Below are 19,285 nucleotides of genomic sequence, written 5' to 3' on the forward strand. Positions count from 1 at the left end.
GGGGCTAAGCACCCCGTACACAGAGGAGCTAAGTGGAAAGCCTAGCAACCCGCCCCTGCATGTACGTGTACGGACACACATGTGCATGCAGCTATATATGTATGCATCGGTGTGTGCATTGCAGGCATGCGTGTACATGTGTTTTCATGTGTGTATATACACATCTACGTTTGTGTGTGTGTGTTTTAACCTCTTTCTAGCTCATAGAAGACTCTCCTCTATGATAACAAGAATCTCTCTTGTCTGTAAAGGCCTTTTGAATTTACAAAGCACTCTCCTCTGTGTTAAGGTGAAGGCTCCCCCAGGGCCCCAGGGGGCAACCAGAATGAGCAATCCTCCCAGCAGGGTGAGTGCCGGGGTGGGAGGCCACACGGCAGCTCAGCTGGGCCTGGGGCCTGGGGCCTGGACCTCGCGATCGGCCTGCCTCAGCCGAGGGGTCCCTCTGGGTCCAGCCCGCCCCCATTGACGGTTCGGGTGAGGTCCGGAGCCCGGAGCACCTCACCATGTTTGGGAAGAAGGCCCTGGCCTGGCGGCTCTCGTCCATCTTGAACAGGGCGGGCAGGTCGATGATGTCCTGCTCCGTCAGCCCCAGCTCCTTCTTGATGATGTCACGGTTCCAGTCCAGGCAGCGCTGGGTGATGGGGAAGAAGGGAAGGCGGGCGGGTGAGGGGCACCCCAACACCTCTGCCCACCTCACCCCTGCCTGAGGCATCAGACCTGGGGCCCCAGCACTCCAGGCAGCCTGCAGGGCTCCTCCAGCACGGGGCCACTTCTCTGGTGCGCCTCCCACCCGTACGAGTGATAAGAGAACGAGAGAGAAAGCTACAGAATTCACACCAGAAGCTCACAGAAATGACACTCAGTACTCTTTCACTGATCACCAGCTGCGAGTCGGACCCCAAGTGCGTGCCATGCAGTATCCCGCCGAATCCTCAGGCCACCCCAGGCGGTGAGAATAACAGCGACAATGGTTTAGATTAATAATAACAAAAACTAATATGTACAAGTACCCTAAGTGTATGTTCTAAGCGCTTTACATACGTCACGTATTTCAGCCTCAGTCTCATGAGGTGGACACTATCAGTACCCCCTTACTAGAGATGAGGTGGCTCGGTGATGAATCCGCCTGCCAAGGCAGGTGATGCAGGAGACACGGGTTCAGTCTCCAGGTCGGGAAGATCCCCTGGAGGGGGAAATTGCAACGTATTCCAGCACTCTTGCCTGGGAAATCCCAAGGACAGAGAAGCCTGGAGGACTACAGTTCATGGGGTCACAGAGAGCCTGAGCACACTCATCCTGAGTGTTAGAGATGAGGGAACCTAAGACACAGGGTCCTTAGTGAGTGGTCCAGAGTCCTAGCCGAAAGTGAGGGGTCATGGTATGACCTCAGATCTACATGACGCCAAAAAATGACAACAGAGAGGAGTCGTGATAAAGTTAACTTTCAAACAGCTGTGAGGCCTTTGGGGAACTTTTGGAATTTTGGAATTTTGGAAATGCAGGAATTTCTCCAGCATCCACTCCACCCCTCCCCTTGAAAAGTAGCAGCCAGTTATTGGGTTGGGTTTCACAGCTAGTGCCCCTACCTCTTTGTTCCAGGGATCAGGTCAAGGATGGGTAATAAACTAGGATTAAGGCAATCAGGATATAGAATTCCTCTGGCTACAAGAATTGGTTCAGGTTGGCACAATCAGAGTGAAATGCAAGGCTTTTGTTTAATTGTTGGGGGCATATAAGACCTCTCTCTTTCTGGATGGTATGGGGGGTGGGGTGGATGGGAGACCTTGAACTGCTGCAACTAAGCTCCTGCCGTGAGGGTACCTGCAGACCCCAAGAAGTGCAGAGAGATGGAGCCAGAGCCTGGATCGACCTATGCCTGAAATCCATGCCACTGTTGAACTTTCCACTTGTATGAGCCAATCATGCCCTTTTGTTTAAACATGTCTGAGTTTTTTTTTTTTTAACTTGGTGCTTTAAATATGCCCACGCAAGTGAAGAGAGATCTAATCCAACTGAATAGGGCCCTGTTGACTGGTTTCTACTTCTGGGTGCAATTTTGAGATTGAGGGACTCAGAAAGTAGAATTCATCCAGAGATAGAAAACTTCAGGAATCTGTGACCCCTAAAAAATAAAACTTCAGGGCATATCGTCATATAAGAGTTTTCCTGGGAAGTAGGTCTGTGGTTTTCATATTGTGGTGTCTGTGGGTCTCCCCCAAACGTTGCGGGCTCTAGCCTTACAGAACCTTCGGCTCTTGAGCACTGCTTGATACATCTTCCTGGTCTCCTGTCTGCTTCCAGCCTCTGCTGACCTGCACGTCCCCCCCGCTGCCACATCATTCAGCTTCCGGTACGGGAGCAAGTCAGGAAGGCGGGACCGCATGCTCGCTGAGGCCCTTCCCTCTGTTGTGTGCCCTGGATTCCTCGCCATCCCCTAGGGCAGCCCCAAGGATGTGACAGGCGCCAGCGGTCACAGCCTCTTCCCTCCCACAAGCCCTGGCCGTGCGCTCACCTGGAAGTACTGGTTCTCCTGCACGAGGCTCTCATTGGACAGAATCTTGTTGATGGTGATGCGCTTGCTGCTCATCCCGCCCAGGCCTGTGGGGTCGGAGGACAGGGCACGGTCTATGTCCAGCTTGGCGCTCCTCTTTGCCAAGACTCTCAGCTTCTGGGCTACCTCTCAGGCTGAGGGCGACGGACCAGGGACAGGCAGGAGCGTGGGAGGGCAGCCCCCGTGGACGCTCCTTTCCCCAGGGCTGGCCATGTCACTGGGACCAGGGAAGCAGGGGACTGCTGCCTCGCTCTCTCTCTGGCCGGAGGGTGGGGTGGCACAAGAAGCCTGCTTCCAAGGACGAGCAGCAGGCCAGGGGGCGGGTGGCAGAAGCAGGTTGCCAGGCGGTGACACCCTCCTGTTTCAGACCTGCCTCACGCCCGGCCCCCCTACTGTTCTGAGCCTGCATCTACCTCCTGTCCCCTTGTGGTGGCCCATGTGGCTTCTGATTGGTGATACCCAATGCTTAGGGAGCACCTGCTATGTAGCAGGGAGTCTTCTAGATGTTCACTCGGATTAACTCAGTAGTCTTCCCCCCACCCATTTCTATCAGGTAGCTTCTAGCATTAAGATGTAGACACGGAGGCACAGAGAAGTCCCACGACGCGTCCGAGGCCTTACAGTTGGCGGCTGAGCCAGTAGGCAGGCCAGGAAGTCTGACCCCAGAGCCTAAGCTATTAACTCCTCTCTGCCTTCTGACGCGGGTGCACTGTTTCCTAGTGTTATAGCTTGACAGTGGCAGATGGGGGCTATCGCTGAGCTATCTCCAACCCCTTGGACCTATTTGTACAAAGATAATAATAGTTCCTGTACCCTATGGGTAACTTTGAGGGGTTAATGTAGAAGGAAGCTTCCAGAAAGTTGAGACTCATGCCTGCCAATCTAAAAAAAATTTCCTATTGGTGGGAATTAAAAAAGGATAGTGGTCTTAAGTTCACCTTGTCCGTCCCTGACACCAGTCACTAACAGGAACACAGGAGGGTGGTCATGTATGTATCAACCAGCCTGAGGGATACAGACTTTTGGGAGTAGGTTGATTAGAGATGCCAACCTGAAAAGTGACAAAAAGTAGTCCACGAAAAACACTTAACCGGTCGTGGTGTCTCTAACCTGGCTCACTGTCTCTGCCTCATCAGCTTTCTTTCTTCCACAATTAATTTTAAGAGCAAAGCTCACCCCAGTTTGTCTGCCTCAGTTAAGTGATGCCTGAATGAAGCGGACGGTTTCTCACTCTGGGAACAGCGGTGACGCCGTCTGACCCCGCATCGCGTCTGCGAGCTCCCTCTTCCTCCTGCCCCTAAACCGCAGTGTGCATGCTCTTCTCTAGCTTCCTTCCAAAACACAAGGTCCCAGAATGCAGCTCGCACTTCAGTTTTGAACCATTTAACTCTCCTCGGGGGCTGGTGCCATTTGAAGCGTCCCACACCGGGTCCCGAAGAACCTCGGGCCACTGTCGATGATCATAAGGGGCAGTGGGCGGCTTGAGGTGGGGCTGACCACAGTGCAGAGGTTAGGGCCGCCTCCCGCCAGGGTGAACCCACAGCCTCAGAGTGGGCTGGACGACTGGAAGTGGAGCTGGGTGTTGGGGTCAAAGCGCTCACCAGCCCCCCTGGGGGCCTGGCTCGCTGCCAGGGCCCCGTGGGCACTCACCTTTGAACATGATGGCCTCCCCGTGGCCCTCCTTCTGCTTCTCTCGGAAGAGCTTGTAGCAGGCTGAGGTGCTGGCCATGAGCATCCGGAATTTCTGCGAGAGACGGTCCAGCCGGCCGGTCAGCAGGGGGCCGGTGGCCCCGCCGCGTGGGGGGCTCCTGCACTGTGGACCCGGGGCCCTGCCTGCATATCGTCTCACGCCACCCTCGCTGAGCGGCAAAGGCTGCCTGGCAGCTTGTCTCTATTTCAGAGGACTATATCTCACCCTTCCTGCTACAGAAATTTTCCTGCCTCAGCAATGCAGTTGAGTTGAAGCTCAGAGTAAAAGGTAACCTTGGGCAGAGATGAAGAGCTTCTCCAAGGGGCCAAGAGGCCCGGCCATTTGCTCCAGATTTCCAGGGTATTAAGTTGCAGACATTTCTTTTCACTTCAGAAAACAAAAGAATCTCTCTAGGGCTCCAGGCCCATATCCCAGTGGCCACTAGCCCTGTGGGGTTACTGGACAGTTGAACTGTGGCTGGTCTTAGTGGAGATGTGTGAACAATAAAACATACACGAAAAAAAGAATGTAAAGCCTCTCATTAATAATTTTTATAATGGTTACATGTTGAAATGCTAGAACTTCAGATTTATTGGGTTAAACATTTACTGGCCACAACAACAACATACAAGCCAGCTTCAGCCTACTTCCTTCTTCCTCCGTGCAATCCACTTCCAGGAGATCGCCCCCTGCTGACAAGCGCTGGCAGTACAGGGGTTCCGCACTAGCCTCCTCCCTCCAGCCTCAGCATCAGCTCACCTTGGTGCCTGGGATGGGGACGAAGGTCATGAATTCATCCACGTGGCCCACGGTCAGCCAGTCTGAGTAGAGCTCCACGGGCGCCTGCACCTGCTGGGCCTGCAGGAAGTCCCGCACCACCTTGGTCATCCTCCGACCACCGGACCTGGGTGGGGTTGGGAGGGGGCAGTTCTTCAGAAGGTTGCCCATGGTGCCTGTCTCACCAGAGGGCTTGCAGGAGGAGTTCAGCCACTGAAAGCCAGCCTGGACCCAGCATGGCATCAGCAGAAAAGTCATGAGAAGGAGCCTGAGTTGCAGAGACACTGGCACAGGCAGAAAGGCACTTGAGTCTGGGGGGAAGAAGGAAGTGCCAGCTGCAGCCACGGTCTGTGTGAAGGGCAGGGAGCCCGGCCTTTAGCCCCTGAGCGTGTCAGTGGGTATAGGGAGGCCAGCTTCTGTGCTCAGGACTGCTGGAGGGGGCTAAGGCTCCGGCAGGGTTCCAGAATCTGCCCCTGCCTATGTCCCTCTTGGCTAGTAACTTCTCAGTTTCAATCTTCAATCAAGTGATGCCTCTTCCAGGCAGCCCTTCTTGACTTCTACACTCCCTGAGGTCTTCAATCTCCCCATTACCCTTACACTATAACCCAAGATCTTCACAGTGGCTGGCAAATTCGCTTTTGATCTGTCCCCTGCCTATCTCTCCTACTTCATCTTATTCTTCCTTGTTCTGTCTGATCCAGCCAGGTGCCAAGGCTGTTACCTTGAAGGTTTTGCCCTGGCTGTTCCTTTGATGTGGAATGTGCTTTCCTTTTGATCTTTCCATGGCTGCTTCCTTCTCATCACTCAAGCCTCAATTCTAGAGTCATTTCCTTAAAACCACAAGAGCCAGAGTGCCCCTGGCTTGTCACTGCTTACCGTGTACCTATTTTTTCTTCCTCACTGCGCTGTTAGTGCCCAGAAGTATCTAACTTATTTGCTGGCTTCCATGTTTATTTCCTATGTTGCCCCGATCCCTAATCGAAAACTCCCCAAGAGCTGGGACTTTGTTTTGCTCATGGCTGCTTCCTCAGAGCCTAGAACAATGCCTAGCACAGAGAAGACCCTCCATAGATGTTCGTCTCTAAGAAGCCCCCTGAGCTCCCCTGAGGGGGAACTCCCTCGGGGGCTCCTCTTGGGTTTCCCTGGCTCTGTCACCCTGCCACTGGATGCACCCACCCCCGGTTATCTCCACCATCTCCACCCCGGTTATCTCCATGCCAGTTATCTCCACCATCTCTGGGAAGGTGGGGGCTGGGCTTCATGTCTGAAACCACATGCCCGTCACAGGCTTCAGAAATACCTGCTGAATGGATGGGTGATGGCTGAGAGCAGGGGGGAAGTGGGCAGAGGGGGCAAATGGCCACTGTCTGTGCCGGTGGCCTCCTCTCAGAAGCCAAAGCATCCATGTGGCCCACAGGGAGCCAGATCCCAGCTGGCCCCATATGTGCAGGTTCCTGGTGGCCCCTTTGGTGAAGTGAGGACCCACGGTACTCACGTCCTCCCCAGTGACTGCCCTAACTGAGGACGAACCTGCTTTTTCGTTGGCTGGTAGGCCACCTGGGGAGGGACGGGGTGTGTGGACAGGCCGGAGAGCCAGGGACCCAGGCCTCAGGGCCGGCCATGGCTTCTCATGTGTCTTGTGTGTGGGCTTCCTGGGGGTTTGCTGGCGGGCCCCCACTCATCTTCTCTCAGTACTGTTCCTTCTCTAACTCCTGCATCCCTTCCCCACCTTATTTATAACCTCATTATATACCCTCCCATTTGGGGAAGAGGGTCATTTACTCAGTTTTATGTTAGATCCTAATTCATACTAAGATGTAAAGGCTAACTTGATTTTCTTTCCAAGAATGTCTGTATCATGTCCGTCACGGGCGAGGTTAATTCTCCCAGCCAATCACTGCATGTCTGAGCAACCCAGTCTGCCCCAACAGAAACAACAACCACCCCCCAACCCCTTACCTCACCCACCTCTTCTCCAGCCCCTCCCTGCCTTCTCTTACAGAGGAAAGCTGCTCCCGATGAGGATCCGGCCCAAGGGGTATGTCTTGCCATTCACGGTCACTGGCGGACTGACCTCCAGGTTCCCAAAGGAATCAAGGCTGGTGACAGGCTCAAAGAGCGGCTCCCGGGTCACATAGCCAAAATCTGGGCCCTGGGCAGGGGGCACACACCCGTGGTTAGTCCCCCGTGGCCAGGAGCCCTTAGTCCCAGCCCAGCCACCCCCTGACGACCACTTTCCACCACCTTTGGTCTGGCCCTGTGAGCACTCATCTTCCGGGGGGTTACCCATGTGCTTCTTATTCCCGCTGAAGAGCAGCAGCCTGGCACGCGGAGGCTCAGTTTGTGAGCACGTTGGTATGAGTGTAAATATGAGTGTGTGTGTGTGTGCGTGCACACATCTGAGCCTCTGCATCTGTCTTGATTTCTTAAACACAGAGAGTCACTTCAGTTCAGTTCAGTTGCTAAGTCGTGTCTGACTCTTTGTGACCCATGGACTGCAGCACGCCAGGCCTCCCTGTCCATCACCAAATCCTGGAGTTTACTCAAACTCCTGTCCATTGACACAGAAAGATCCTGGTGATTTCATGACTGGTCCTTGTTTTGTGCCATTGACATGCCTATTCCTCTATTAATGCGAGCAAAAAAACGGACCTTTGCTGATGTTCGCTATTGAGGGATGGGGGCTGTTTGTTACTACAGTCGTACCAAGTGAAAGCTGACCAATACGTGCAAGAACGTCAGATAAGTAACATATATAGTTTCGACCCCTCCCCAACCAACCATATTTGTTCACTGAGCCCAGATGCAGCCTCAGACTCCTCGGCACAGAGCTCAAACAGACTGGAGTTGCAGGATGGTGAAGCCGCTGCCACGCCCTGAATTTTAAGTTTCCTTTCATGATTTTTTTTTTTTTTTTTTTGGTAAAAAGGTATGGATCTTGCTTGAGAGCTTGCACTGGGGCTGGAACGAAGCTTGTCTGACAAACATCCTTGCTAATAAAAATCTTAGAGTGAGAAGACACGGCTTATCCTGGCCCAGCTTAGAGGCTCAAGGGACAGCTGTGCCCAGAGGGGTGAACGGCTGCAGCTTAGCGCTTTCCCTCCTGGGAGCCCCAGACGGCAAGGTGTGATCTGCCAGAGGCTGGGGCAGCTGGGGTTTTACAGCCTCACACAGGCGGGCAGGCACGCAGCACAGAGCTGGGCTTGGCCCGGGCCTCCAGGATCGATGCAGCCCAGGGCACTGGTGCCAGGCCAGCCTGGAGGCAGGTGGTGAGCCGGGGAGAAGGTGAGAACAGGATCTGAGAGGCCCTGGTCCTCAGGCCTGTGGCACCTGCTGACCGGTTTGACTGCCCCTTGTGTTGGAGGACGTGGACAGTCCGCACCGAGGACAGTGTCCAGGGCCGTGGAATGAGAGCCAGAACAGCAGCTAATGATAGTCACTGTGTCGGGAGCAGCGCGGGCGTCTTAGATCACGCCTCAGTCTTCACAGCAAGTCTGTGAGACGGATACCGTTTCGATACCCATCTCACAGACGAGCAAACTGAGGCTTGAGGAGGTTGTTGCTTGTCCAAGGTCATGCTGCTGCCAAGGGGTGGAAACGGGACTCAAGGCCAGCTCCATCTGGCGTTCTAGAGCTGTGTGCTCACACCGCTGGCTCTGCCATCTCCCTGTGATGAGGGGACGACGTTAGTGAATGTTCTCGAGCAGCAGGTGTGGACTTGGTGAAGGGCTGCCTCTGAGCAGCTCTGATGTCTCATGGGAGGCTGTCCTGCATGGTACCTTGGGAAAGACCCCTAACCTACATTTTATGCTCCATCCAAGCTCCCCTGCCTGTCCAGGGCAGAAGGTCAGGACAGAGAAGACTGATTCTGGTTCTGTCCTCATTCAGCTGGTTGTTGAAGGCATAAAAGGAGAGCGGTAATGACCTCTAGGATCAAGGGTGGGGGTTAGATTGCTTTTTTTAAAAACTCATGAACTGAAAAATCACAGCCTTAATGAGCTTTGAAGTTGGAACCATGCTTTTCAACAATCGCTTATAATTTTCCTCCTTGAAATGTATTTTGCTGCAAGTTGGAGGTGGGGGCAGGGGCAGGTCTCTGCCTGCCACAGCTCTCACTTCTCCGTTTTGGAAAGGTATCAGTTATGAGAGCAGGAAAGGATGTTAGAGGTTATTATCCCAACGACCCATTCTGCAGATGAGAAGATGGAAGCAACAGGCTAATTTGCCAAGGGGCTTCCCAGGTGGCTCCGACGGTAATGCAGGAGACCCAGGTTCCATCCCTGGGTCAGAAAGATTCCCCTGGAGAAGGAACGGCAACCCACTCCAGGGTTCTTGCCTGGAGAGTCCCGGGGACAGAGGGGTGCCTGAGGCCTCCCTGCTGCTCTGTCCTACAGCACAGTCCCAGGGCTGTGCTCCGACCCCATCCTGCAAGGCGGCCCTCAGCCTCTCACCAGGAGCTGCTTCACCGGGAAATCCTTCAGGCTTCCATCTCTGGGGGAGTCCAGCACCACGGGGAAGCCTTTGTGCGGGGCCTCGATGTAGCCAAACTCAATTTCATCCTGTGGGGACAGCGGGAAGAGCCACCCGTGAGCCCAGGGGGCCCCCGGGGAACTCCAGCTGGCCTACCCAGTCCCCCCCATGCACACGATGGCCGTGGTTTCTTACACAGCCCTCAGTCTCTGCACAACCCCCGTGTGCCTGCACTCACTGACCCCGCTTTAAAACATAACTGGAAGCATCCTGTGTACATCTTCCTGCAAGGAACACTTTAACTTGAGAGCCATGCTGCATTTACAGATTGGCTTCATTCTGTCGTATAGTACTCCACAGAGAGGCCATCCAGTCCTACGGCCGCCCCCTTCCCCCGAGGACGGACATTTCGTTTGTTTCACAGCCTTCTGCTCCTCTAAGAAGCTGCAGTGAGTCGCCTGGCGTGTTTAGACCCTGTGCATATGCACACGTGTGATCTGACATAGAATTCACACGTGCGGAGCAGCTGGGTGCCAGGGTGCTGACACTAAGCCGCCTCTTCTGGCCTGAGTCCTGAGCTGCATCCTTCCCAGCCTGGGGGGCCTCACCTGGATCCAGCGGTCTCCCCGATTCATGTACTGGAAGCAGACCTTCAGTTCGCAGTTGGTTTTCTCCACCAAGTTCTTCACCTCTTTCAGGAACAGGTAGTTGTCCTTCATGCTGAGGGGCGTGGGCAAGAGGGAGAGGCAGGAGGGAACGTGAGGAGGCACAGGCCCGCCACGGGGGAGGCCTTGAGGGGCAGATGAAGCCCCTCTGTGCTCACCGGTGCAGAGGCTGCTGGAGTCAAGGGCCGCGCAAACTCAGCCCTTCCTGCAGTGTCTGCCAGGGTCATGAACAGACAAAGCGAGGAGGGGAACTCTCACCCCGCTTCCCGAAAGCCTTCCACCTCTGGCTCCCAGGTTTCCAAGAACAGCTAAGCTGACCCGGAGGCAGGGGATGGCTCAGCCCACAGGGTGTGTGGCCAGCATCGCCTGCTCCTCGTCTCACGGGGCCTCTGGCACATGACACGCTCAGTGAAAAGCTGCTGGATATCCATCACAGAGGAGGATTCCCTACTATATGGCAAGGGCCCAAAAGATACGGGAAAGAAAAGGGAGCTATCATTTTAGAGCACAGAAGAACTCTGTGCCAGGACCCTGACGAATTCTCTGCCTGCTTCATCCCACTTAATCCTCGCAGGGGCTCTGCGATGTCACTGTCTCAGAGAAACAGAGGCACAGAGAGGTCAAGTGAGTTTCTCGAGGTCACAGAGCTGAGGAGTAACAGGCACGACCGCTCCTGAAGCCTCAGCTCTGGCCGCCCTGCCCGTCTGCACTGTGCCTCCGCTTACCAGCACACAAACACCGACACGGGAGGCAGGATGTTGGGGGTCATGATCCACGGAGCGACGCGGAACGTCACGGTGTCCGTGAAGATGGGCGTCAGAGGGATCGCCTGGGCGTGGGAGAGCAGAGGTCAGTCTTGTCAGGGTGCTTTTCCCTGCTGTCTAACCACGCAGGGAGACCAGTAATTGCTGTTCAGTCGCTCAGTTGCGTCCCACTCTCTGCGACCCCATGGACTGCAGCACACCACACTTCCCTGTCCATCACCAACTCCCGGGCTTGCTCAAACTCAGGTCCATTGAGTCAGTGATGCCATCCACCCATCTCATCCTCTGCTGCCCTCTTCTCCTCCTGCCCGCAATCCTTCCCAATAGTAGTACATTATTGAGCGCTTACTGTATGCCAGGTCCTGTTTTGACAGGTGAGACTTCACTTTTGCCATACTAAAGGGTAGATACTATTTTAATCCTTGTTTTGTAGGTGGGAAAACCGAGTCACAGACCTCTGACTCACAAACTGTACACAGCTGTCCAAGGTCAAGTGATCAGGAAGGGGGCAAGCCTGTATTTAAACCCGGACAGTCTGGCCGTTGAGTCCAATTTCAACCGCTATCTGATCTTGTTGCATCAAAGTTCTTTTCCTGAAATTGGCTCATGTGATGACTGAGTCAGACCCAGCTTTCCTCTGTGTTTACTGTGGGCATCTTGGTCTTTTCTACATGTGAGCATTTTAACGTTACTGGGGGAAATTTTGCTCTGTCCAGATTTCTCTTTAAGGAAAGGCTCGGGAAGCTTGCCTGGAACCTGAGAGAAGATAAGATTTCTTTGCATGGCTGGCTTTAGAAAGCTACAGGAAACCGAGTCCTGCCCTTGGCGGGGCGTATGGGGGTGGCCTTTCCCGCACGGGTCTGCCTTTTGCTGGTGTCTGTTGGAGGGGCCGCTCTGAGACCCTGATGGCCAGGTGCTGTAGGCACTGGGAGTGTAGGAGCAGCCCCTCCCCACCCCGTCTCGTTATTGCCGTTTTCTCTGCCTTTCCCTCCTCCCAGGAACTCGAGAGCACTTTGTGAATGAGGAACAAGCTTGGATGCTTACAGTCACTCCAGGAAGCAGAAGCATTTGTCATTTCTATTTTCTAGGTGGGGAGAGCGAGGCACACAGGGTCAGCTCACTTGCCCAGCGTCTCGCGGGCTCAGACCCGGGCAGCCTGACTCGAGCCCCTTCTCGTAACCCTGAGGCCCAGCTTCGCCTGTGGCAGAGCCCACAGCATCTCGCCTTGAAGTGATCTAGAGGCGAAGCAAAGGAGCAAGCTCGTGTCTGAGGGGCATCCGAGCCTCCCTCTATATGAGCAGAGGGGGCCTGAGAGCCAGGGCTCCGGGGCTGCAGTTTTGGTGAGAGGTCCTTATGGGTGGGACGCAACCTAGGTTGGGGGCACCGCTCCCCGAGGGGGCGGGTACTCGCCTCCCCGCTCAGTTCCTGCAAACCAGGAGTGCGGGTGTGGGAGAGGTCTGGCTGCAGGGAGGGCACGTGGTTCGGGACTGGGTTTGGGGTTCAGCCTATGGTCAGAGTCGGCAGCACCCACAGCGAGGGTGCGGGACCAGTTAGGGAGGAAAGAACAGGGCACATGCACATGGCCTAGTTGGCTCCTCGTGCTAACCGCTGGGCCCCTGTGCCCAGAGCTATGCCCACCCTAGACAGCGATGCGGGCTTCCCAGGTGGCTCAGCGGTAAAGAATCTGCCTGCCAGTGCAGGAGACGCAAGTTGGATCCCTGGGTCAGGAAGATCCCCTGGAGAAGGAAACGGTAACCCACTCCAGATAGTCTTGCCTGGGAGATCCCGTGGATAGAGGAGCCTGGCTCCTCAACTAACGTCTGATCTTGTTGCATCCCAGTTTTCTTCCTGAAGTCAGCTCACATGATAATCGAGCCAGACTCGGCCTTCCTGTTTCTGCTCTGGGCACCTCACTATGGTCCACGGGGTCACAAAGAGCCAGACACGACTGAGTGACTGAGTGCACACACTCACACTCTCACACACACACACACACACACACTCACACATACACTCTCTCTCACACACACACACACTCACACACACACACTCTCTCACACACAGTCACACACACACATACTCACACACACTCTCTCACACACTCACTCACACACACTCACACACACTCTCTCACTCACACACACTCACACACTCTCACACACTCTCACACACACACTCACACACTCACTTCAGGGAGCAGGCAGACCTGGGGATAGGTGTGAGGTCAGAGAAACACCCAAAGATCATCCTGCGGAGGAGGTATAGTGAGGAGGACCCCCAGGGTGGAGCGGAGGACCCTGGCAGATGTGTGCGGGTGGTGGGAGCATTTAGATCTCCAAACCTGGACTTCGTCCAAGGGGAGCCCGCTCCAGCCCCCGGGAGCCCCTCCCGGCGGCGGCCCTCACCTCGGCCATGTACTCCAGCAGGCTGACGTGGATGGAGACCAGGCCTGAGAATCCCTCGTCGGGGAAACGCAGGCCTTCCACGAAGAACAGCAGCTCCGCGGAGCCACCTGTGTACTTGACCGTGTGGTAGAGCTTCCGCCGGCCCAGGATGTGGACGTAACGCTGGCCGAAAAAGGGGTCTGGAGGAAGAAGGACCCAGGTCAGGCCCAGCTCCCCCAGCCGACCGTGGGGCAGGATCACCGATGGGGGTGCGACAGCAAAGCCCCTTGTCCTCTAGACACAGAGAGGAAGCACAAGCGGGCGGAAGGGCCGTGGCCTGGTCGTTGTGCCTGCCGGACCCTAGCCCTGTGGCCCCGAACCAGACGCCCTCCCTGGCTTCCGGCCTCCTCGGCTATAACGTGAGTGAGCTTGCCCCGGGAAGGAGACAGGAAATGGGAGAAGCTGAGGACTGGGCAGCCAGCGGTGGCGAAGAAGGGAGTTACTGTCCCCATTTCACAGAGGAGGAGACGGAGTCCCAGAAGGGAAGATGGCTTGTCTGGAGTCTTATAGCCAGTACGCAGCTGAGCTGGGACTCAGATCCCTAATTCTATCCCCACCCTCTCCTCCCGTTTATATGAAGAAAACACCCACTTGTGCCCTCAATTCCCCTCCGTATAGAGAAAGCCGTATCAGCATGCGGGTCTCTCGCGGTGCATTCTTTTTTTTCCTGGTTGCACACATTTGTGGCTGGGAGGAAAGGCCGGTTTCTCCCACGCTCCTAGGCCACTGAAATCTCCTGGCTCCGTGCAGCGCTGTTCCCTCTGCTTAGAAGACTTGTCTCCCTCCTTTCAGGCCTTGATGTGTCGCTTCTGGGAACTGCGCCCAGATCCCCCAGAGACCAAGCCAGGGGCTCTGTCTGCAGCGACTGCACCCCCGGCCTTCCCTGTCCCAGCCGTTAAATGGACATGATCTCAGTGTTCAGCTGTTGGCCCCCAGAGCCTGTCACCTGCGCAATGGCCGAGACAGGCCCGGCCGGGCCCAGAGCAGGTTGTGTTTGATAAACATCTACTGAATGCACCAGTGCTCCCACGTCACTCTGTACGGGAGAGCCTTCAGGCCAATTCAGAGCGTATATACTGAGTCACTGCTCTCTGACCACATGGGCGAGGACCTCTGGGGGAGACAGAGAGGGTCAAGAAGCGGACCCCCGAAAAGCTCAGCTGATGATAAGATTGCGCAGATGAGGGAAGCATCATGGTAGAGCTCTGCAGTGAGTGAGCCTGAGGGGTTACTGGGAGGCAGAGGAAGGGAGTGGGGTGGGAGGCATTTGAGCGGAGAAAGGCAGCCTTTGAGATGCCCTTGGGGGCGGCAGAAGTGGGCACAGCAAGGAGACGGGATACTTGCATTGCCAAACACACGGAGGTAGGACCCTATGCAGCTCCAGGAGAAGTTTCTTTATGCCCTGCAGAGCTGGAAGGGCAGAGTCAGGCTCAGCTTAGTACTGTCGTCAAGAACAAAGGGAATGATTAATGAGCAGGCACCCGAGGGCTACAACAGGTGACTAGAATAGCATGGATAGGGCGCTTGATTAAAACACGCAAAATGAACAGAGGAACCAGTGAAGCCTGGGCTCAGGATGGCGCCTCATGTAGGACAAGGCGCTCAATTAGATCCTGGTTATACATACATCTCTCTGAGGGCGGGTTACCTTAGTGGTTATGACTTCCAGAGTCAGAGAGATGGGGGTTCAAGTACCTCTTTGGCTTTCAAGCTGCAAAACCCCAGGGAATTCACTTAACCTTCCTGAGCCTCAGTTTATTCATCTGTTAAATGGGAGACAGTAACACTTCTGCCACAGGGTCCTCGCAAGATAAAATGACGCAGCATTAGGAACTGAGGCAAGCTTGGTAACCGGGGTAATGAGTGGTTACACAGCTGGGGCCCGCCGGTGTTACTGTATGAGAACCTGTGACTGTATCGGCAGACCCTTTACTGAAAAACTCACGACCTTCTCGTTGAATGGTTTAGGAATAGAAGGCAAAGAAAAAACACCTCACCTCCCTTTCTGTGGGTGGGCCCAAGAAATGAGGAAGACAGACCGAGACACTGCGTGTCCCAAGGGCTTCCTCACAGCTCAGTGCAAAAGGTGACATCCTTCTCACGCAGAAAAGACACGTACCCTGTGTCCCAACCACCAAGGAGGTCCAGATGGCTCTGCATCATGAAGGACAATTCTCCCCCAGGGACCCAGGGCCTCCCATGACCACGTGTCCCAGGCTGCACTTGAACTGATGCTGGCAAAGTGATTTCAGGCCATGAAGCTGACCTGTCTTTTCAGAAAGCTCCGGAACTTTCCCACAGCTCGGGGCAGCTAGGTGGGATGTGTGTGCGTGTGGGCACCCCCTTGGCCTGGGAGGGTGGGGCTCTGGCAGGGGAGCTGGGTGGGGTAGAAGGACGCGTTTTGGCCCATCTGCGTGTAGTCTTTTCTGTCTGTGGCCCGCAGTATCTTGGGCCAGCTCCGGGCAGATCGATCACTCGGTGGGAACAATCAGCCACTGTCCCCGGAGCCTCCTTCCCCTGTCTCCCATCTCCAGCTGGACGCAGGCCTGCCTCCGCGTGGCCAGCTCCCCCTGCAGGAACCAACAATGCCCCTCTATGGCGCAGCCCACGTGCCTCGGGCTGGCCCCGCCGGGCACCCTGACCTCTCTTTAGCCCCAGGCGTTGGCCCGCAGGCTGGCACGTGCCATCACCCTTCCGGTCAGTGTGGGGTCATTCCACCTCCCAAGGAGATTCTCTGATACTGTGATCGACTGTCCTGGTTTGCCCGAGATTGAGGGGGTTTTTCAGAATGAGGGATTTTTAGTGCAAAAACCAGGAAAGTCCTGGGCAAACTGGGACAAGCTGGTCACTGCAGCCTTGCAGAAAGAGGTCAGGTGCTGACCTCTGAGACCCGAGGGCAGAATCTGAGGCTGGGGTACACACTCCTGGGTCTTCCTAACAGCAGTGGGGACGCCTGTCTACGTCAATGACTGTAATTAACGATCACAATAACAACCCCCTGAAAGAAGCAAGTGTCATCTATGGGGAGCGTTCCATGGACCGGCTACTGGGTGCTGACACATTTCTTATATGATCTCTGTCTCCAGGGGGGACAGTCAGGCCTCTCCTTAGCCCTGCGTGACATCCCACATGAGGTACCCAAGGCCTGGCCTGCTGAGGAGACTTGCCCACAAGATCCTCCCCCACACCCAGGATCTGAACGCCCTTGGCTCCAGAACCCCTCTCAGGGTCCCTGAGCCCCCAGCGCGGCCCCCGGCCATTGGGGAACATGAGGGACACGTGACATTCGTGTAACAGCACACAGCCTCATCCACGGCGCACTTGGAGTTTGACAGAGACCTCAAGCTGTTGCGACCCAGGGCTTCGGTTCTGGGGGAGACGGACTCTCCTGGGCTCATCGTTGTGTCCATGAGGCGTGCCCCCCCCACGATATGGCAACCTGATAACACAGCCTGGGGACGGCGCGGCAGAGTGCTCCCAGCGGCGGCTCCTGTCTGCTCAGGGCCCAGCTCGGAAGACAGCGTGGGGACAGAGGTAATCACGAGCCAGACCTCAGCCTACCGCCTCCCTCGGAAAGGCCTCCAGGTCGTGGCCAGGGGCTGCCAGAAGCAGCAGGCTGAGTGTCACAATGTGACTTCGGGGGCTGCCCGCGCCCCTCCCGCCCCGGCCAGCAGCCCCACCCGCTGTGGCAACCCTGGCCTGCATGGGGTAAACAGCAGTGGCTCGGGCCCCCTGGGGCTGTGGAGCCGGCCTGACTGGGGACCTTCCAGCCTGCGGAGGTCACTGCCCGATCCCGGGGCGGATCAGGAGGACGGGCTTCAGGTGGCAGCTGTCCACTGCAGTCCTGGCAAAACCCCTCCCGGAGGTGAGGGTCCGGGGCCACCGGGACCTGCCCCGGTTCTGAGTGTGCCTGTTCCGAGGTGGATTCCAGAGCTAGGGGACCCCAGGCTCCCGGAGGGATGGGCACGCAGGGCAGCTCCACCCCGCACCACGGCAAATCGCAAAGAGAACTATTTTGCTGAGAGAGCTTTTTAACACATAAATCAGAGGTTGACAGTCACTTGCTTAAAAGTCTCTAATGGCCTTCTGCTGCACTTAAGAGTCAATCCAAGCTGTCTCTCTGCCCTGCCCCCTGCCCAGTTCACTGACCTTGACTCCAACATATCCCTAGCTGTGGTCTGCTGTCTGCTTCCCTAGTGCTCCAAACCGGTTCCCTCCTCTGGGCTTTGCACGCACGGTTCCCTCTGCTTGCAACACTCTTCCCTCAACTCAGGAATGGCTGGTTCTTTCTCATTGTCAAGAGACCCCGGCTCGATCCCTGGATTGGGAAGATCCCCTGGAGGAGGGCATGGTAAACCACTCCAGCATTCTTGCCTGGGAAATCCCCATGGATGGAGGAGCCTGGCGGGCTGCAGTCCATGGGGTCGCAGAGGGTTGGACACGACTGAGCGACTGAGCACTCAGCACTTCTCATGGCCGGTTTGGGTCTCGGCTCAGATGTCGCCCACTTGGAGGGGCCCCCCGACCCTCCAGGCCAGCGGCTCCCGCCTCCACCTGCTGTTCCCTATGACTCACTCTGTGTCCTTGCCTCGTCATTCTCCCTGCGACGTCTCCCTCACAGGCCGTCCCCTCCCTGAGGGCAGGGAGCTGACCCAGGGATCCTGCTGCTGAACCAGCACCCGGCACAGAGGGGCTCAACACCCAGTCACAGAAGGAACGAGACAGAGCGGGCAGCCTCGGCGCTAGCCCCTCGCAGAAGCATGTTTCCCACACCGGGGGGTCCGGACCCTGTCCTTGGCAAGATGAGCAAGGGGTCTGCTCCTCGAGGGTGCCCACAGCACCATCAGGGGCTCTTTCAAAGTCGGGGCGGGGGGGGACTTCCCTGGGTGGTCCAGTGGCTGAGACTTCATGCTCCCACTGCAGGGGCCCCGGGATTGATCTCTGGTCAGGGAACCAGAGCCCATGTGCTGAAACTAATGATCCCCCATGCTGCAATGAAGACCTGGCGTGCCAAAAAAACAAAAAGCTGGGGGCAGCTTTTCATTTTCAGAAAGTCCCAGATGAGCAGAAAACACCTGGCCAGGGGAGAGGGTGGGCACCTGCCTCAGGCATCACAAAGGTGATGTGAGTCTGCGCAGGGTGACTCACAAAGCCCTTCCTGCCCCGGTTCACGAGGCGCTCCTCCGGCCCCGTGACTCTGTCACCGCTGACTCCTTGAGGGCAGAGAGGCCGCGCCCTTGGGGCCCTGACTTCACAGGGCCACGGTGACCCTGGCTGATGGTTGGTCCATTACCAAGAGGCCAGTCCTGGAACTCTCCGCCACCTGCCCCCGTGATGACTAAGGGGCCCTGGGGAGCCTTAGAGGGTGGAGCGCGCTCCCCGAGGGGCAGGAGCCGCTGGAGGGCGGCTGGGACACTCACTCTCCACATAGAACACGCCCACTTTGTCCGAGTCCGACATGGAGATGTAGAGGACGATCTCATAGCCGGCGGGGAGGTGCTCGGGGCCTTTGGTCCGCAGGATCATCTGGGACATGTCCTTCAGGTCTGGGGGCGGCAAGAGGAGGTTGGAACTGAGAGAACCGCTCTGGCGCTCGGGGGGACTGGATGAAGGTACAAACGTCCAGTTATCAGTCATTGGGGACGTGAGGAACAACACGACTAATCTCACAGACACTGCTGCACGTGTCACGTGAAGGTCGTTAAGAGAGTCAATCCTAAGAGGTCTCCTCTCAAGAATTTTCTTCTATTTCTTTAATTTTGTGCCTATATGAGATGATGGGTGTTTACTAAACTTCTTGTGATACCCCATGATTATGAGAATCAAATCACTACGCTGTGTGCCTTAGACTTAAGACACTGCTGTCTGTTAACCCTATCTCAATTAAAACAAAACAAAACAAAGGAGAATTGTGGCTGGAATGC

General features: G+C 55.9%; 1 protein-coding gene across 2 annotated transcripts in view; it reads right to left on the reverse strand.

Moving 5' to 3' along the window:
• PADI2 (peptidyl arginine deiminase 2) overlaps window positions 1-19,285 on the reverse strand; it is a 54,550-nt gene that overhangs the window by 3,145 nt on the left and 32,120 nt on the right. The window contains exons 6-16 of one of the 2 annotated variants that reach the window (XM_061148017.1): window positions 18,782-18,907; window positions 14,706-14,771; window positions 13,323-13,501; window positions 10,879-10,982; window positions 10,097-10,208; window positions 9,470-9,577; window positions 7,019-7,170; window positions 5,001-5,145; window positions 4,202-4,295; window positions 2,513-2,598; window positions 503-631 (exon numbers count right to left, since the gene is read on the reverse strand). In XM_061148017.1, coding sequence (XP_061004000.1) covers window positions 503-631; window positions 2,513-2,598; window positions 4,202-4,295; window positions 5,001-5,145; window positions 7,019-7,170; window positions 9,470-9,577; window positions 10,097-10,208; window positions 10,879-10,982; window positions 13,323-13,501; window positions 14,706-14,771; window positions 18,782-18,907 — 1,301 coding nt within the window. The remainder of the gene's footprint in view (window positions 1-502; window positions 632-2,512; window positions 2,599-4,201; window positions 4,296-5,000; window positions 5,146-7,018; window positions 7,171-9,469; window positions 9,578-10,096; window positions 10,209-10,878; window positions 10,983-13,322; window positions 13,502-14,705; window positions 14,772-18,781; window positions 18,908-19,285) is intronic. The other variant, XM_061148018.1, reaches the window with a different exon arrangement.

Source organism: Dama dama, chromosome 8 (genome assembly GCF_033118175.1).
Source record: "Dama dama isolate Ldn47 chromosome 8, ASM3311817v1, whole genome shotgun sequence".
Lineage (NCBI taxonomy): Eukaryota > Metazoa > Chordata > Mammalia > Artiodactyla > Cervidae > Dama > Dama dama.